Below are 20,463 nucleotides of genomic sequence, written 5' to 3'. Positions count from 1 at the left end.
TGTCTTAAATTTTAGTTTCGTTTATTAATTTATAGGTATACTAGTCCTGTAATAAATAATATATGTAGGTTTTACATATCTATGGCCTAACACAACTGTTGCTGGCGCAAAAATTAGTAGCGGGATTATTCTACTAAAAATCCTTTGACTAAAATGTTAAAATGGCATACCTTTCTACTTTTCCAAAAGTTCAATAACAAGGGACATAAAAATGAAACTGGAATAAACTTCGACAACTTTCATAATCACAGAAAGACAAATCATAATTAAAAGACGAAACTTGTCCTATCAGTTTATGTAACAAAAAAGTCACGTCTGGAAGTAATGGAAGGGGAGCAGACAGAAATAATAATGTAAATTGTTCACTTGGATGATATGAATGTTCACGTAGCTGGTAATTAAATTTCATTGGCATAAGGAGTAGAAAACGGCAAAGAGAATTAGTTTCATAGCCGTAGTGAACGTCAGGAATGACTGACGACCTGTCCGACACTACGCGCGCCTTCCGAATGTTTAGTGAATAACTTGGTAATAAATAACATAAATATCTTATGAGAAATGTTTTGTAAACGATCATGCCGCAGTATTGAAAAAAAGATTGATTAATGAGCTGCTCCCGCACCTTTATTTATGCTCCGTTTTATAAATAGTTTCTCTTTCACAAACTTTTTTGTATACAACCTGAAACATTATTAGTCTATTTACCTTATTTAGACGTTTCCTAATATTTAGATCAATGTTTTCTTCTTTATTGGAATTTAAATTAATGTGATATAAACGGATATTTTGCTTTCGGTCTATGTCAACTTTATTGTCAGATTAAAATAAGACTGTGTAAAATAATAACTTTAGAGTGTATGTATCTGATATAATTCTAATTCTTAGTTATTTTTTACATTAATTATAATATAAATGACGGGGTATGAACATTTAAACTCTATTTAGTCCGTCAGTTACGGAATAAAAAAATATTAGACACGTATTTTTTTATTTTCTCGTATAATATGATAACTATATAACGAATCAAAGTTTAGTAGTGGGAACAAATACATCATTTCTATGTATGTATAATACGTAATGTTTTAAAATAATTTACAGGACGGACATAAATTAAAAATAAGTCATCTACGTATTATCTTCTCATAACTATACAAACATAATGTAACAGATTGTCTCAACGAATAATTAGTGTAAATACGTGTAATCAGGCACGTGTAACTAACAGTAAGTAATTGTTGTTACGTTTCAATACATTTATACAGAGAACTCATTAAGGTTAAATTTCATCCCTATGTTATTGCTTTGTCATGTTCGTAGAGGTACAATAATTTTCCCTAAATATTTATAAACATTATGTTGTTGATGTTCGTTATGAGGCGATTCGTAGAAAACAGATGATTAGTATTAGATTACAATCCCGGATTGTTTTGACATGTTATTAAAGGGACACTAATTATTTCGTAAATACGGTCTTCTATATCATTTGATGTTTATCGAAGAAAAATAAACAAGTATCATGTTTACAAACTCATACATGATACTAACATAAGCAAGAAAAACAGTGGAAAATAACTATGTGAACGTTGTTACTTTAAGAGGCGCTTATAACCACAACTTCAAACAGTCGATAAACCTAAATTAGCATTTAGATTTACGTAGAACCACTTTATAATAATGTTATAATCTGTATTCATCAAAATCCTCTTAAATTGCATGTACCGCAAAATCTAGCTCATGAATTTACGATACAAATGATATTTCGCGATCCAATAAAATAGCCAGCCAATTTAGTTCGGTTGTGTTAGCTCTCAAATAAGTTACTATTCAAAATTGAATGCCTGAAATCTATACGTATTAATAAAGCTGGATAGAAATTCGTGTCTGAATTATCAAACTAATTAAGACCATCTAACTTAATTAATACAGCTCAGAATTAATAAACCGTTCTTTCCAGATTTCAAAGTTTCAGCATTTATTTATTGCCGTTAAGTGGTAAATTCAAAACTTTTAAACCGAATCGAAAAAAGCGGCAGAGATAAAAATATTGTGCTTGAGAAGTTCCCTCGAGTCGAGCACTATCGACTTGAAGTGTCTCCGTAGATACTTGTCCATAGTCCGGGCTCGTCTCGGCTCGACTAGTCTGCCGCGCAGTTGGTCAACGAGTTGACAAACTTCCTTCACAATATTAACGCAATATTTTCACAAACAAAGCATCTTATGGCCGAATAAACAGAAACGTGCTCTATACGTACTGCCTCAGTGACACACATATGAAAATTGGTACATTATTAGATGCAGTGTTGCTTTTGCAAATATTTATTTGGTATCGTCATGTCATTATTGTTGACTGACAATACGAGTATCAATGGTAAAATGTTTCTATTCAATATGAATGGTAAACATTTTTACTTTTATTGCACAGTTAAATAAATAAATAATAGGTACTTTACTTGACAGACAATAAACAAATTACCCAAACAATTATGCAATGTAATCATGTAATCTCCGCAACAAAAATGCCGAGAATAAATCATAAAACACATTATTAATGGAACGTGTTTACCGAAGACAGATCCAATTAACCGCTTGAGTATATTGCGTTACCAACTCATAATGATTAGCGGGTTTAATAACATAGTGGCCCGCCCGACTCACCGCGTTGCTAGGAAATAGAGGCAACTTTCCCGGAGGTTGACATTTTCCGCCCATAAATAGGGAGATAATTGCAGGAGAGATAACGATTATTTATACTGTTTATAAACTATAAATTGAGGCTTACCGAAGAGGTATTTTAAATTAGATTTCATTATAATATGTAAATGAAGTGCAAATAGGGAATCTGTTTACGTTATCTACGTAAGTATGTGAAGTATAACCTGCTAAAATGTATCTTCATTTTATGCGATAAAGAGTACTTGAATTGGTCACTGTATCATTTACTTATATTCTTAATTCCTCAATGAACTCTTACTTTATGTAGATTTAGTTAAAATTAATTTAATTTAGCCTACATGATAAACACTCAATAGTTAAAAGTTAATTAGAAATATTTAAATTAAAGAATAAGGCCTAATATTATCGAATAACGATACGGTAGACATTATTATGTATGTTGTTACCTCACACACACGCAAGCAAGTACAATAACTTAACATTATTTGGTGGTCGTTCATACGCGAACTTGGTAACTTGGTTAAGTAGTTACGGGTTCCGTGCAGACGAAACTTTTCTTAGTAAACATTGTATTTCTCTGCCTTACTTATAATATAATAAAATAGTCACGGCTCCGAGACTCGCTGTGTAAATTAATAATAATTTTAGAATTTGTTAGTGAAACCGCAACACGGCGGGGTATTAAAGAATGTATGAAAATTCTTTAATACTTTATTCATTTAACGTAACTACTTTGTAAAACCTAGATGTTATGAAATATGTCCTTTGTTTGAGACTTAAGCACGACACATTAAATTAAATTAAAGCATAATTAGGCTACAATAAATAACATAGCACTACCAATATTTTTATTCATAAAAAGCTTTTTAATTTACACACGATCAGAATATTGATTATAAATAAAAAACACAGTATGTTCTTGCTTGGGATCTGTAAAACAATTTCGCAAAGTTTAGTACGTATTAACAACAACGTTGGAAAGCAGCTAGAGGTGTTTCAATGTAGAGCACCATTTCATTTAATGACCACCATTTTGAGTTCCGCGCTCACGAACACTTAAAACATTAAGGGCAAGCACCATGCATTTATGGCTGAGACCTGGAAACGACACCTCGGTTACAGATCATGGTTTGACATAATAAACTAAACTGCTTTTATAAAACGATCGATTTCAAAACCACAATGCGAAAGTATTAAAATTTATTATTTAGTACTAACTTTTTTTTAAAAAACGGTATGACCCCTCTTAAGGCGACGCAATATCTAAAGTAATAGCAAGAAAGCATCGCCAAATAGAGTCCTATTTCCAATGTTATGAAAAATTCTTGGTCCCATTTCACGGTGTCATTTTCATGCACCTGCTCGCTTCCTGCTTCTAGACCAGTATTAAAATATATCTAGATTTTTTAATGATTTGTATCATAAGAATTGTTTAATGTACATATTTGATGTACATTGTTTGTTTCGTTCTTTATTGTTTTACGTACGTATTCAAACACTTTTTCATTTTTTCTATTCGTTTAAATGAAAACAATAGCTCCGGACGTTATTATGTTAAAACCTTTTTGTTGGAGGTTTATTTGGGATAATATCAATTTCTATACATGGAAAAAGTGTATACTTTCGTTGGGCTACTAGGACAATCCTTGCCGGCGGCTACTTTTTGGGTTTCGGCAGTCAATAATGCGAGAAAAATGGCACAGATTTACACACATGAACGAGCAGGAAATCATATAGGCGCGAATTTTATGTACCGTAGCTGAAACCACGGTGACGTAAATATACATACCTTACAGTTGCTGAATACGGCGGTATTCATAATGAGAATACAATAAATCCAATGCATATTCATAATTCGAGCTCACCGCCATAAATAAAGAACAACGCAATAATTATATACAAAGCCGTACAATGGTCGTCAGGTAATGGGAAAAGTTTTAAATCAACAAATCCCGCATACCGAATGTGTGTATGCGTAACTTGGCGTGGGCTATAAATTCGTTCCGTGTGCGTATCTGTTGTACCGAGTCCCGTTAATTATGAACATAAAATCAAAATACATCTAAATTCGGAACCATTTTAATTAAAACGATATAAACGTCTTGAGGGTTTCGGTTGGTAATTTGCACTGAGAATTGAAGCATTGGAATGTAACCTTTATCATGAGTGAACGTAATTATGGTGGTAAGCAGGCCACCTAGCACTAACGATGGATAATGTAATTTTATGAGCACAATAAAAAGGTGTTACAATGTCTTGGAGACTGTTCCCTTTATTGGCGATCGTTTTGCAAGCTTGCCAAGTGTAATGCCCGCAATAAGCCCTAATGGCGTGTATTCATAGCCACATATTAAAATCCGTAAAGTATAACATTCTCTCACGTATATTTTAATCAGTATATAAAGTAACGTCAACGTAAGATAAGGTTAATACACAGAGGATGGTTAATATTTAAGATTCTCTGATATATAAACTATGTGAAAAATGTACATAATTTTAACGCTGACATAATTTACAATACTTTGTATAACTTTCAATATTCATTGTATTTTCAATTATATTCTAATCATAAATACAATACACATCTGTCGTTCCCGGGCTACGGTTTTCGTAGCGCGTCGTAGCACACGTCACCAATGTGCTACGAAACTTTTTTGTGGCTTGTAAACAACAAACGACAGTTTACGTGGCTTTTTGGGGGTCTTGCAATTTAGCAATCCGTAAAAACCGGCCCTCGTTGTAACTGTCATGTCTTAAGGGCCATCCGTCTACCGATACCGACCCTTTGTATCTGCTTATTATATCTCATCGTTGACTCAACGATACTTGGGACTCTCGTTAGGACATTTATTACGATAAATATTTAATGGAAAGGTATTTCGTATACTCGGAATTTCTCTGATCCATTAATGAGTTTAATATTTATCTTCAAGAATTCTTATTGAATAAAGCTTATTTAGTAAATCCGCATTACAATCTATACATATAATAAAATCGTAGAAAAGTGCTGTCTGTACATTGAAAATAAAAATAAAAAAAATAGCAGGGGTTATTGTTATGTCGATGTCGAACCCAAAAATGTAATTAACTTTTTTTTGTCTGTTTGTCTGTTTGTCTGTTTGTCTGTTTGTCTGTTTGTCTGTTCGTCTGTGCGCGCTAATCTCAGAAACGGCTGATCCGAGTTGGATGCGGTTTTCACGAATATATTGTGGGATGCTTAAATTTACATTTAGTGTTTGTTTCATGTCAATCGGTTCATAAATAAAAAAGTTATGTCAAATTAAAGAATCACGTCGAACATTCTATGCTTATACCATTAATCTCCGCAACTATTTGACGGATTTGGTTGAAATTTGGTACAGATATAGTTTAGAACCTTAGAAAGGACATAGATATATTTTTATTTCAAAAATCAAAAAATAAAAATAAGAAATAAATTATTTATAAATAATTCTATGTCGATCGTTACACGACTTCGGTTCATGTTATTGTTTTAATTTATCGAAAAAAAGTAAATAAATAGTAAAAAGGTATGAAAAAAATAATATCAATATAATAAAACATTTAGTACAAAGAAAATGCTCTAACGGAGTATAGATAATTCTATGTCGATCGTTACACGACTTCGGTTCATGTTATCGAAAAAAAGTAAATAAATAGTAAAAAGGTATGAAAAAAATAATATCAATATAATTAAACTTTTAGTACAAAGAAAATGCCCGAACGGAGTATAAATAAATAATCCAAGTTGTCTTTATCCTCGATAGATGGCGTTGGGATCGAAATAGATCGCGCTATGGTTTCGTTACATTCATTTGGTTGGGTATCGGCCGAGCGCTTCGGTACTATCGTAGAAAAAGTGTATTATCAGTCGTATGATTATTTGTCTGTAGTGGTCCTGCTGTTTCGTATATTCTAAATTGGTTTCGTTGTATTTGTCAATTAATAAGTTTATTTGTTGGGTTTTCCTGGTTTTTTGGTTAAACTATTTAACGTAGGTTTAGTTTGATATCGATTATTAGTAGTTACTGTAGTTGTTTAATTTTTTTTTAATTAGATTAGATTTAAGTCGTTTCTTTTAAATTATTTAGTTTAAGCTTGGTTATTATAGCATAGAGGATAGGTTGTAATATAGTTTCTTTTTTAATTGTTATAAATTCGTAATTCGTAGCTTTCTTTAGTTTTAAGTTAGTTTAAGTCCGTTTTTAAACTATTTTTTCAATGCCCTAAGTGAGTATACATCTATTAAATTCAAACGCAGAGCTCATTATGTTGATTTTTGAAGAGTTCCCTGGAATATCTTCCACATCTCATTTTTGAAGAGATCCCGCGAGATCGGGAACTATGTGGTTAAAACCAAAAATTTGCCGGAAGTCACTATTCCACGCGAACGAAGTCGCGGGCAAAAGCTAGTATGCTAATAATTTCTTCATACAAAGCAATCGTTCCGAACGACTACTAAACTTGCTTTCATTTAAAAAATAAAATACATATTTTCACATCTCTCCGTCACAGGTGGTGGGATAAAGTACTTAAACACGAGGCTTAATCTGACATTGACTCGAACGAGACGCAGGGATAAAGTGGGGCGACCGCAGCTAGCGAACATTTTCGAGCTCATATTTGCAGCATTACTGAATCAAAAAATGTTACAATCCTTTTCTCCGGTGTTGTTAACAAATGCGAGTATGTTATTTTATTAGTGCGGGGTTTTTGTTTTTGTTCGGGATGGCAATTACAGAGGCGTTGATGTATGATTTGGTGCCGGCAGCGAGCGCGGCGGCAGCCCGCGGTCCGCTGCCGACCGCTCTGTGACCACATCGTTACAACGTTGACATTTGTACAATGATATACAACTTGCTTCTGCTCTGATACTGTTTTAATTTCATTCGGTCTTACACTTCACTGCTTCTTTCTCAGTGTTCTTTATCGCAAAACAAATTATACCAACTACAGGTGCCTGTTTATTTACCGACTTCAAAAAAAGGAGGAGGTACAATGTTCGGACGTTTGTATTTTTTACTTACTAAACTGTATAATATATTATAGATTAAGTTTATTTTATATAATATAAACTTAATCTTTCTTTTCGCTTATGATTTAAATTTATTTAACAACAATTAAATTTTTAGCACCGAATATAAAACGGTTGTAGTGTCAAAACGATAAAGCGGCGTTTGAATAACGAGTGTCGGTTTTTCTTGCCCATCATTCGATGAAGCCATAGGAGATCAATTTGCTTAGATAAATGGCTGCGATTTGTCTGCACGTGTCTCGTGGTACATGTATGCGTATAATGGCTGGCGTGCCATTGCAGCCAAGGCAACAGAGATGTATCACACGTGTGCAGGTGATTTACTTCGACACAAACATATATATACGTACTGTTGCTTGCCACGGTTCAATAATTAGTAGTCATCTCTAAAGAAATACAGTAATGTAAATTGATATGTGAAAGCAACTGTTATTAGAATATAATATTTTAAAACAAGAATTAGTGCGGCAAAGATTGTGATCAAAACTACCTATGATTTGTAAATAACTTTAATGTAATATAAGTAACTGTTTGGTTGTTATAGAAACATAAATGTTGGACATTGTTGCATGCTACTATTTTATGTTGTGTTATGTAAAGTATAAAATGTTATAATTATAATTAAATACTTATAATTAACTGTAGTAACCAAATATGTATGTAACGTAAACTTATGACGCCATATTCTCGGGCAGTTGTCCCTATATAATTTATTTATTGTGTTGTGTGTATGTACTTATGTAGCTACTCAAACCTTTGTTAATCCGTTCGGGAAAAAATACGCTGAATCTTCATTATGATTGTAGTTACTTAATGTCCTCAATCTGTGTATATGTGCAGGTGACTTGCCTCGACCGCGCAGTAAAGGCGAGTACGTGTTCGTGATCGCGCAGCTGTTGTTCGGACTGATGCTGTTCGCGACCGTGCTGGGCCACGTCGCTAACATCGTCACCTCAGTCAGCACCGCCAGGAAGGAGTTTCAAGGTAAACCAACATTCCTACTCACACACTTTAACCAATATATTTAACAAAAAGAGACTAGAGTTCATAATATGTATTAACCACTTTTTGCTAGCTTTCCCAAATAAGCTTTCTCTGTGTGAGTATATCGTTTTGAGAGCTTTGAATGTCAATGACACAATTCCGACCAAAGCGAGGCAAAAGCATTCATAGAAATGTTTAATACAATATTGTAGGTACACGTATTATCCGCTTAATGTAATTTTTTCAATCAGATTTTCATAGTCAATACGTGCGTGATTACTTGATTTAATACGCGTATCCAATCTACTTTCGCTTTTGTAGGAAATATCGGGATATAATTTGTTCGATATTTTTTTATTTACCCGTTATTGCGTTATTATGGTTCCACTTAGAAATGTTTGCCATAGGTCGGCACAGGTCAAGGTCCTTTTCATTGTAAGGTTTATTCATACATATCTCCTTTACCTGCGGTTATCTAAACCTTAAACGTTCCTTAGTCCGGATCTGACGCGCACAATTTAGGTAGGTAATATGAAAAACGTTTGAGGTAAGCCAATTACCATATAAGAAGGAAGAAGATTCAAAAATGAAACATTCTCGTATAAGCTTTACGAACTTCTCATTTCGTGTGATGCATTACATTGTTGAACATTCAAAGAGTAACCTCGTGTGAAGGTTTAAAGAGTATGGTCCACATACTGGACCGAGGAGGCTGCAACACGCCGCGCGGGTCGGCGTGGCTGTCACATTAGCGTACTAAGCAGGTAGACGTGCAGGCACGCGCCGCCCGCACTACACCGTGCCCGTACGTGCTTCCAACACCAGTCACTTCACGACCTCAAGTCACGAAAGACTAACGCGGGGTAATCGTCTGTTTGCCATATAAGATGATACCGAAAGCCTTAGTAGATAGTTTCAACGTTAATTTTATTTACGACAAAATATTCTACGATTGATAAAATCGAATTCGGATAAATTAGCAATAGCCACGTGGAGGTTATCAATTCGCAGAATGGATAAGTCTATCATTTTAAAGACAGCGGAGCGGCAAAGTGTCAACAACTTTAATTAGCGCTGCAGCTCGGTTGAGAAGACAATGGCGCCACGACGGCAGAGAGCAGCTGAATCCGTGACCTTCCTCGGTGGCGCTGCAGCGAAATAGGTCAGCGGCTTGAATGCTATAAATAGCTCGGCGAAAGTCGGGCGCCGCGCCCCATCCCGCCGGGAGAGCGCGTCGCGCGCGCCCGCCCGACATCGATCCGTGCTGCCACCGCGCGCCCCATCGCACCCCATCGCCCAGCGCCCGCCCGAGCCTACAATTCGACAATAATTGATCTGCTCCACGACCGCTGGTCAGATCAGCGGGCCTGCACTGTGTTGCAGCACGGCTCAGCACCTGCAATATATCTACCTACTCGCGTCTTGAGTCTGGTCCGGATTTGGGTACTGTTCACAACCACAGACGCACAGAAAGATTGTCTTTATTGCACATGTAAACATGATTCGTTAATTGATATTAGTTCTATTTTATTTTAATGTGGCATAGTATAAAATCGTAAATAATCGTAAGTCAAATAAGACAATCCGATAAAGTCCTATTTTTATAAGTTATATTAAAATCATAATAATTTAGGACAAAGGCCCACACTTGGAGTATATTCAATCAGTTAAGCCAATTTCATTAACCCTAAAACACTAGGCAGTATTCACAAGTTAAATAACTTGTGTGCCGGTCGCTTACCCGTCTAATGAAATACTAGCTTCTTCATGATACGCTCACACGTCCGCCGTCCGCTGTAAAATACCTACTTGCAATCTTCACACACACAATATTAAATTAAGTTTATCAACTTAGTGAGTAGACGTGGGAAATTTCTAACTTATATTCTCGGATTTTACTTCGTAACTAATGTTTGGAAGACAGCACTTTATGTTGTTTCACTTAATTTAATACTGTTACATAAAGTTAGTTTTGTTTAGTACATTTTGTTTATCTTATTGTTGTTTGTAAAGAAGTTCCTGGAACCAACTGGTGGATCAAAAGATGTAGGTAATTCGATTATTATCAGTGTACACATAGTTTACATCATTCAGTTAATGAGAACGTTGGAATATTCCGTGGGATCCCTGGCCCAATAGGGAGTTAGAAATTGTCGAACAGGCGAGCGCAATGTAAACAATCGGTGCACTCGCTCCTACAGTAAGTATCTAGTTTATATTCAAATTGTTGGACGCGGCCTCTCCTCAAATTGTGTACGCAGTCAGCGCTCTCTGCTGTAGGTTCGCTTGACTTTCAGACCTCACATTGTTTCTGTGTGTGCTGATAACCTTGTCGATAATGATAAAAACTTGTTCAAGTTTGTTCGAAATCAGGCCGCTTATTTTCATGATTGAGTAATTTTATTACAATGTGCTATTTTGGGTACCTGTGCTTTTCTAAGTGGCTCTTACTCGCGTCCTTTCATTATTCTTAATATACCCAACGTATAATAAGCAAAAGTACGCAGAAAAATAAATCGTAATTTTCTCATTTCGATTGAGGAAGAGGTTTTCCTAATTTATACTCAGCCCCCGGGACGTTGGTTTCCAGTTGACTTATTCTACTTGAAGTAAACACGGAAACCTTGAAAATAAAATAATAACGCTTTGCTAAATAAAGAAACCTTATTTCCGACGTCCCCTAAAAGTGTGTTGTAAGTTAATGTAGCGTGGCTGGTGGCGCACGTGGCTTAAATTCGTGGAGCGCCGCGCGACGCGCGACGCGGCACAGCGCGGTGACAAGCGGCCGCGCTGCCCCGCCATCGGCGACCGCACTCAGCCACCATCCCCGTGCCCGCACCGTGTTTGAGCAAGATTAAATTACTCCGAATGTCGGCACACTAATAACACCGTGTACACCGGTGTATTGCACGGCAAAGGACGAGCTGTTCACTTGTTTTTGTGAGGAAATGTTTATTGTTGACGTTACTTAACAAACAATCAGCCCTTTGTATCCGAGTTGAACACGGGTTAGCATGAACTTTTGAATTTTTCAGCGAACAGTAATAGAATCCACGTGTACCGTCCTGCGTTAGGTTAAAATGTCGAACTATATTAGACACTTACTCGGTCATAGATTTCAATTGTCCCAAATTGGTAGAAATAGGTAGTTATCAAATGTATTCGACTTAATTACATCGGAGGCGATTATCTTCAAATATAAAATGATTCAACCATTAAAGAAAAACACTCACGACCCGCAAATAAACATAACGTTCACTCCACAAAAGGAAAACACAGTTAAGTAGCTGTTGCAATCTGAGCGGAATGACTCGCTATAAATTAAGATATGAGAGGAGAATCATGCCAAAAGTTATACGATGGTATTTGTTTATTTTTGTCCTCGAAACGAGCAATAAAATAATCTTGAGATAAAAGAATGTCTAGAAAAGTTCCAGCACTGCTTTTATGGGTAACTGGTAGAGTACAGCGTGCAGTGCACTTTATTGTTCCCTATCCAGCTTGCTTGTCATCAAATAAAGTTGAACACTTCGCACCTCTATCCGATACGCTTTGCTTATGTGACACAAGCTAGTACAGCTCGGTGGTAAAGCTTTGTAATAACACATAAAGCTTGGCGAATACGATCACGTAGAATGCGAAAATTTAATAATAGTTGAAGCGATCGATTTTCCAATAAGTGGCGATTAGTGCCAACTTATTCCGAACACTTAGAGCCACTTGTTACTGAAGCTAGTGATTAGGTGCAGCTCTTTGTTCGCGCTCACCTTTATGCCAGCTTTGTTTCTTCATAATGAGTTCTCGACTGTATAAATTTTGTAGCCGTATTACCTACAAGTGTATAAATTTTGTAGCCTTATTACCTACAAGTGTATGGTTCAATTTAATTGTATTGCACGTTTCAGCGCTACCGCAGCCTTTGTGCATATTGACTACAATTGGACGCTTTGAGAACAAATATTTTACATTTGCAGACGGAACACAAAACCGCACGAGGCACGCTCTCTATCAATGTAAATTAGTTTTCATTTGGGCTCGGTGTAGCATGTATGATTTAATTTACTTTGTCTTACTGAACATTTTCAATGCAAATACTTATTACGAATATAAAACACTGTTTTGTTTATGTTTTTCACCGATTACATCGCGTAATTAGTTAAAGAAAGAGGATAATATGTTTCTTATGTCTTCTACACCGCGACTAACGAACTTTTCATGTCTAGGTAAAGGAAACTTACGTCACGGACGATAGACCCTTTTTTACTGAGGATACACTCGCAGGTACTCCACAGGGACACGGAATGAAATATATCACTTTACCGCACAATCACGTCTCAGGCTGAATGGATCGATACACATTAAAATTGTTATATCATGTACTGGGAATGTAAACCAGGGTAACATATCGCACAGGTATCTAATTATACATATAGTACGCTCCGTATATGAGTAGTTAATGCCCACATTACACGTCGTTATTGTGTGTTTGTTCTGAACTAAGCCTGTTATCTCGGGACAGACATGGCAGCCGGGTTAAACGGTTTTGGTAAACTTGAGATTGCAATTATTTCTTGCTAACATTAAGTTAGCACTTGACATACTAGGCGCTCCACTTAGCTTAACTAACCCTAGTTCCCGGACAGCGACAGGTGAGATTAAGTGCGATCTAAAATACAGTATAAATTTATTTTGTCGTTGCGGAACTTTAGGACAAGTTTATGAATAATATTATCTTTTCAAAATTGAAATTTGTTAGGGAGACGATATTTGAGTAATCCCTTCCTAATGATGTCACAAAATTTGAAGTGAACGGAACTTTGCCGCGGAAGTTCTTCTTCTGATGCAATAAAGTCACTTAGAATGTATAAAGTCTACAGTACGGGCAGGAGGGCGAGGGTATGGCGGCTTAATCCTTAAAGTTTATAGTCACTTTTTGAATTGATAAGTGGAAATATGAAATTAAACGTATATTGTACATTGACAAATTCAGACCATCACTCGTTATTTCCTAAGGTAACCTAAGCGGTGCTTCTAACTTGTTATATTGTTACAGCGAAACTGGATGGTGTGAAGACGTACATGCGCATGCGCCGGGTGCCCACACACTTACAGGTGAAGGTGATCAAGTGGTTTGACTACTTGTGGCTCACGCAGAAGTGTTCTGACGAAGAGAAGGCCGTCTCCTGTCTGCCTGACAAGCTGAAGGCAGAAATAGCTATCAATGTACACTTAGATACTCTAAAGAGGTAAATCACAATCAATGTTATTAGTCATTCGTTACTTAAAAATAGTACAGAGGGCTTAGTACGAATTTGTTTTACGTTTCACGAAACCGCGTTCGGCGCTCTGATTGGTTGGTTCATTCGAGATGGCTAATCAAAACGCCGGACGCGCTCTCGTTCTTTCGTTCGACGTAAAGCATACTTGTACTAGGGGTACAGCTATGGCCGTTTTCACCAAACACACATAAACCATCAACCATTTTAAATAAAAGTTACTTGGTGTGACGTAGTTCCTGAAATAATCCCCTACTTGTACTGTTAGGTGTAACTTACAGGCTGGTGTAAACCAAAATATCGTTTAATGTCTCCTGTATTAGATTATCATAGCTAATATTGTGTGTATGTTACCTACATTAGGCTTCCATAGCTAATACTGTGGTAACTATACTATACATGCATGCACCATAGAAGCTTAGCTAGTACTACGGGCACCATTTTTACCAACTTGTACATTAGTGAAAGTTTTCAAATGTTTGTTCAAGCACAAATATGCTCAGTGGCAAACTGCTCTCTATGTCGTTTGCAGATAAGAAGGCGATTAGTATTCCTTAGTCATGTTCGCCACACAAAATGTTATATACAAAAATATAAAAACGGGAAAACTCAGGGCCGTTTTCGTTCTAATATTTTATTAATAAATTAATATTAAAAAGGGGAAATAGTAATCTTTGGAAATAAATCACAATGATGTAATGTTATTAATATTAGAACACATAATTTATTTAATTTACCTTAGTACTTATATATACGCTACTAATCAGATTTTAATTGACGTATACTAACGTCTAGTTTAGTTTACTTAATATATTTATCTGAAGTATAATTTCACCAAGTTCATAACCATCTTTGTGGTTGAAAGTTAAACCTTAATGTGTTATGGTTTTGCCACTCTGTGTGGAGCAAGATAGTTGGACAGTTGCACGATATTAATGCAGCGTAACACTTGAAGCTTAATACCCCGTGTTGTATAATTAAAAAGAGAAACATTCGCTTTTTACGTCCATGAATTATGCAAAAGTGTTCGTTTATACGATCGGGAAATTTTTGTCGCCAAATGGCTCTTCTGTACTTTTGTGTTTCAGCGGAATTTTGTTTGCTTACCTACTGTTTAGAGTACTCGTAATTTTTAATGTGTCACCTGTACGAGTATTTGCAACTTTTGTTCATAATTACATTTGACATGTTTAACAAAGTACCTGGTTCGCATGATAATAATCAATACCTGTTATCTGTATGTGTACCTAATCGTATACTTTGTACTGCAGGGTGGAAATATTCCAGAACACGGAGGCAGGATTTTTGTGTGAGCTAGTCTTAAGACTTCGCCCAGTCCTGTTCTCGCCAGGCGACTACATCTGCAGGAAAGGTAAGCTTTCATTTTCTTTATATTTAAATTTAGCTTTCGTTTAACTTTAAATAAAATGAAATCATTCCCTGCAATACTCACCGGCTTTGTGTTTGAAACGAAATATTTTCCTTAGGTGAAGTCGGCAAGGAGATGTACATAGTGAACCGAGGGAAACTCCAGGTGGTAGGCGACAACGGGAAGACCGTTCTCGCAACACTCAAGGCTGGTTCTTATTTTGGCGAAATTTCCATTCTGAACATGGGCACGGCAGGTAAACAACTTGGTAAATATCGCCAGGGCCCGAGATGCCACGCCATTATTACTCTACTCTGTACTGTTGCAAAGTTTTGAAAAGCAAACGTTTCGAGGAGACGCTGCACTCAGGCCGAGGGAGCGGCCGCGACGCTACCAACAGGTTCTGGGACATCATTGTGCCACGACTGTTACCGCTGTCGGCTGCGCACTCGCACTTTATCTCATGTCTTACGAGTCCATACGACTAGACTGCCACGCAAACACGCACCCGACTAGCGCTAACTAGTTCGTGCCAATTGTACTAGGGAATGCTTTCGATTTCAATTAATTTACAATTACGCATTTTAGATATGATTTCAGTTTTTTTATATGCTCTTAAAATATTCCTTTTCATATTGATACTTCAAAAGAAGAGATATTGTTGTGTGGTAAGCTTAACTACTTTTATTTGTTTCGACTCGGACTTCAATGGCTTCATCTTTAGCTCCTCTTCAAGGATTAGTAGCCTGTTGTGTCATGTGGTTTATTTGCATCTTAGTACATCTCCTTTGGTTGTATTGAAGGCAGTGTCCCCGATCGCTTTGCATCCTCCCCGATTACCTCATATACTTGGCGTGACCTCTTGGTGCATGATCCCCCAATATTTTTAAGTGTCACCTGCGTACGTAAGATCTTATATCATACTATCGGTTTTCAATTATTTTTTATCTAACTTCGATATCCTATGCAATCTGACTTGTAGAACTGCTTAGTTCTTTTACGGATTTCATATATCTACTGATTTTATTAATATCTAGCATCGTATGTAAGAGTTTTTGTATTTTAATTAAAGCTTTGTCTTGGTATTGGAGCACAATAAGAACCCTAGAGATATGGCTTCTTATTCTTTTTTTACGGTCAGTTGTTATTTTCCAAATTGTGAACGCGATGTGACTCCGGAAACGTTTACCCACCCTTCGTGTTGTCTAAATTTCAAGGTAGTGTTCGATCTTTTTACTAAATTATAAGCTTATTTTAGTTTTGAACTGTGACTGAACTTCTCTTGTCCTATCTACCCTGCCACTGTATCGGTTGTCCTGGTCTAGTGTTTCTTATGACCTGTTCTGTCTATGTGTGTGTCGTGTGGAATGAGGGATCAGAACAGCTCATAAGGGGGGACCAGACGCCGGTTGGCATGGAGTGTGTGGATGACACGTCGACAGGCAACCGCCGGACAGCATCGGTGCGATCTGTGGGTTACTCGGATCTCTTCGTGCTCAGCAAGAAGGACATGTGGGACGTGCTCAAGGAGTATCCGGCCGCCAGGGTGCGGCTCGAGGCGATCGCTGTCAAGAGACTTGAGAAATATAAGAAAGCACCTTTAGAAAAAGGTACTAAGACCAATTTTTACAGTTACAGAAACAAAGTTTTACATTAATAATAATATATCGTAAGGTTTTACTATCGCGTTATATTATGATTTGAAGTTTAGTATTGTAAATGACATTTAGACCTAGTTTTATATTTTATCATGAAAGCAATATTTAATAATAAAGATGTGATTGTATTGTAGTGGCCATGGGTCGTTGCCAGTCGACGCCCGGGCTGGTGGAGACGAGCGGGCGCGTGCCCATCGAGGACATGAACCTGCCGCCTGCGCCGATACTGCCACCTCCACACCCTTCACACCCGCCTTCTTACCGGGACCAGCTTTATAGGTGCTGTGCTCTTCACAATGCTAATTATTCTGCTTAAATATTTGTACATATTATATCGTTCTTTCAGTTTGTTCTGAACTGCCATTATTAAAATCGTGGTAAAAGAAAGTTCAGAAATGTTATAAAATATGTAATTGCTGTACTCTCATTTTTGTACGAGAAGAATCAATCGGCGTCGTCCATTGACACTCGTAACACTAGAAGAGTTACAAGTGCTTTGTTGACCTTTTAGGGATTGGGGATTTGGGGATAGGAGTTGGGGGTGGGGTACTGGACTCTGTGTATCTGTAGAGCTTTTCATAAGATTTATAATATTCATAGAAAAATTTGGTACTTAAGGCGATGTTATGTGTGTGATCAGTTCGTCAGTAAGTCCGTTGCGCGTGGCGTCGCCGGTGGCGTCGTGCGCGTCGAGTGCACGCAGCAGCGGCGCGGGCGGCGGCAGCGTGGCGGCCGCGCCGCGCGTCATGCTCGACTCGCACGACGCGCTCGAGTGCGAGATCAAGCGACTGCGCGAGCGACTCTACACCGTCGAGACTGAGAACGCCGCCATGTCTGCCAAGCTCAGCCAGCAGCAGTGGGAGGTCGACCAGAGGTACATATGGCTAAAGCACTGATTGCCCCGTTTCCAGGATACCTGTTAGGGTGTGATTATTAACAGGAGCATTTTCTATTCAGGCTGCAAGAAATAGAAATGCAGATCTGCGGCGGCAGCTCGGTGAGCTCGCTGGAGGAGAACGAGCGCAACCGCGAGAGCATCATTTAACGGCGCGCCTCGCCCGAGCGCGCCCGCCTGCTGCCCATGCAGACGTTGCATCTGGCCGCCGTATACTGAACCAATGACCAAATGTTTATACTCCCCGCCCCCCACACCCCCAAACCCTGTCCCGCCTCCCCCTGTGAACTTGTGAACTTCGAAAGTACAATGAATTAGTGTTTTTATGAGTAAATATTATTACGGAATATTTAAATACGAATTAACTTTATCAAATTTATATATACGTAGTATATACGACTCGCTATATTTGACGAGTGTCGTGGAGTGAGATTTTGCCGAGACAATATTATCTTAAATACGTTATGGTTTAGGTGTCGAAGTGTGAGAGTGCGTGCAGTGCGCGGTGTGCGCGGCGTGCCGCGAGTATTGTCTATGTTCATGTCCAACATGGTGGTCCTGTCTGTCCCCGCTGCTGTCTAGTACTGCCGAATGTTTCCTGTAGAGGTGGGAGTTGGTGTACAATGTTATCGTGTATCGTATAATCAATAACTGATACTGTGTGCCAAATTAAGGCCAAAGTGAATGTGCTATGGATAAGGTTTTTGTGTTAACTCATAAATAGAAAATGTAATGGATATATTCTTATCCATTAAATTTGAGCTTTAATTATTATAAAAATCCCGGAAGACTTAATCATTGACCCATTTTAAGTGTTATGTTCCAATTAACCTGATCTTTGATATATCGTAACAGTCTAGGGAATAGTTCACTCGTCACCAAATTCGGTATAACCTATGTATATCGCGGAATCATAATGTTACATTCGGAAGCAGTTTTGTCAGTTTTAAGAACCTAAAACGACCATAGTATGTTGTAATTTGTTGTATAAAATGGATTTAATACGTCTATGAAGTAAGTAGCTTGTAACTGGTAATGACATCAGTTTGGTAATGTAAGGTGAATACTGCCAAATAACGTGTAAGTAGATACAACGTTTTAATGTATCATATTCACAATCGACTAACAATGTTTTGTACTTGTATTCTTTCTATTACTGTACCTATTGGGTTCTGACGTAGTTATGTAACGGCGCGACGATGCGTCACATAACTGAGTTTTATTGTAAAGCTTTTATAAGCATTCGTTTCAGTATTACTTTAAGTATTATGTTCCGAAATAGACCAGTACACATTATAACGTGGTACCAAAATATGAGAACAAAGTAACGTAACTCAGCTCTAAGCGAATTGTAAATAGTTATTGTAATATCTATGATACGTGTTTGTAAGCTGTTTTCATTGACGACCGTTTGTTTTGGAAGCAAAGTGACCCGATGTGTATTGAGTAAGGGAAGGAGGGCGTCGTGTAGGCTGCTCGTTTGTGTTCACTCCGTGCCCAGTGCCCAGGTTCAGTTCGTGCGTCGATCACTTATACTTAGTTACCGTCGTACTGTTTATTTCCTAAACGCCCAAAGAATATAATAGATAGGCGATAAAATTTTTAAAACTGTAAATAAAATATTTATTTATTGTTATTATATTCCATAAATTTTCTTCTTACATATTTCTCGATTATAAAATGGTAAGAGAGATGCATTATGCAATTGAATACTTATATTTAACGAAAAACGAAAGTGCTTTTTATCATAATGACTAGTAGGTACGCGTGTCGCCGGACAGCGGGCCGCGGCCGGGCCCCGGCCGGGCCACGCGACACCGCGGACCGATTCCTTTTGTAATAATTATTATAAGTGCTAATTCTTTACCTTCACACGAAGCAGACATGTTCTAATGCGATGATCGTATTATTTGGACGGAACTTGAAACGCGGTTCAGTAGTTGTGCAGTAACCAGGCTTGTGCATCTTAAATTGGAAATTCAATTATGTATCGCACATGATTCATTTTATTGTTATTAAAAAGATTATGATAATAAATTGTTTAGTTTTATTTCTCTTTATATGGTGTATTCCCTTTTAAACATCAGTTTGATGACAACATTTATTGATACGTGCCTAACCAAACTGTAAATCACAGCATATTGTCTCACAATTCATAATGTATTTTACCTACCTACTCATTAAAAAGTAAAAAATACCTTTATAGTAACGTATTAGCACTAAAGTTTAGTGCTAACTGCTAATGAATTGTAAATTAAAAAGTAAAAAGTATAGCCATACTTAAATATAAAAAGAAAAAAGGTTTCCCTTTACACACAAAAAAAAAATGTCAGAAGAAAAGATTAACATGTCTATGGTTAAATATGGTTATAGAAGTGACACTGGCACAGAAGAAGGTATATTTCAAAAGTTTGAATAAAGAACGGTGAATGGGTGAGAACATTTTAGTGCGGAACTCTCGGCCGTTAGTGATCCACACACATTGTCTGCGTAACAAAGGATTTGTATAAACCAGGAGAGACGTAAGTATGGTGATCGGAAGATCGATATTGCAGATGAAATATCAAATGTTT

General features: G+C 37.1%; 1 protein-coding gene across 10 annotated transcripts in view; it reads left to right on the top strand.

Moving 5' to 3' along the window:
• LOC118262523 (cyclic nucleotide-gated cation channel alpha-3) overlaps positions 1–19,927 on the top strand; it is a 76,161-nt gene extending 56,234 nt beyond the window's left edge. For 3 of the 10 annotated variants that reach the window (XM_050697368.1, XM_050697376.1, XM_050697375.1), the window contains 9 exons: positions 8,549–8,692; positions 13,746–13,938; positions 15,240–15,340; positions 15,456–15,605; positions 15,988–16,005; positions 16,780–16,947; positions 17,130–17,274; positions 17,636–17,869; positions 17,953–19,927. In XM_050697368.1, coding sequence (XP_050553325.1) covers positions 8,549–8,692; positions 13,746–13,938; positions 15,240–15,340; positions 15,456–15,605; positions 15,988–16,005; positions 16,780–16,947; positions 17,130–17,274; positions 17,636–17,869; positions 17,953–18,040 — 1,241 coding nt within the window. In that variant the 3' untranslated portion in view covers positions 18,041–19,927. The remainder of the gene's footprint in view (positions 1–8,548; positions 8,693–13,745; positions 13,939–15,239; positions 15,341–15,455; positions 15,606–15,987; positions 16,006–16,779; positions 16,948–17,129; positions 17,275–17,635; positions 17,870–17,952) is intronic. The other 7 variants (XM_050697371.1, XM_035573960.2, XM_050697369.1 and 4 more) reach the window with 7 other exon arrangements.
• The last annotated feature ends 536 nt before the right edge of the window (positions 19,928–20,463 follow it).

Source organism: Spodoptera frugiperda, chromosome 12 (assembly GCF_023101765.2).
Source record: "Spodoptera frugiperda isolate SF20-4 chromosome 12, AGI-APGP_CSIRO_Sfru_2.0, whole genome shotgun sequence".
Lineage (NCBI taxonomy): Eukaryota > Metazoa > Arthropoda > Insecta > Lepidoptera > Noctuidae > Spodoptera > Spodoptera frugiperda.
This window is presented reverse-complemented; position numbering and strand designations above follow the sequence as displayed.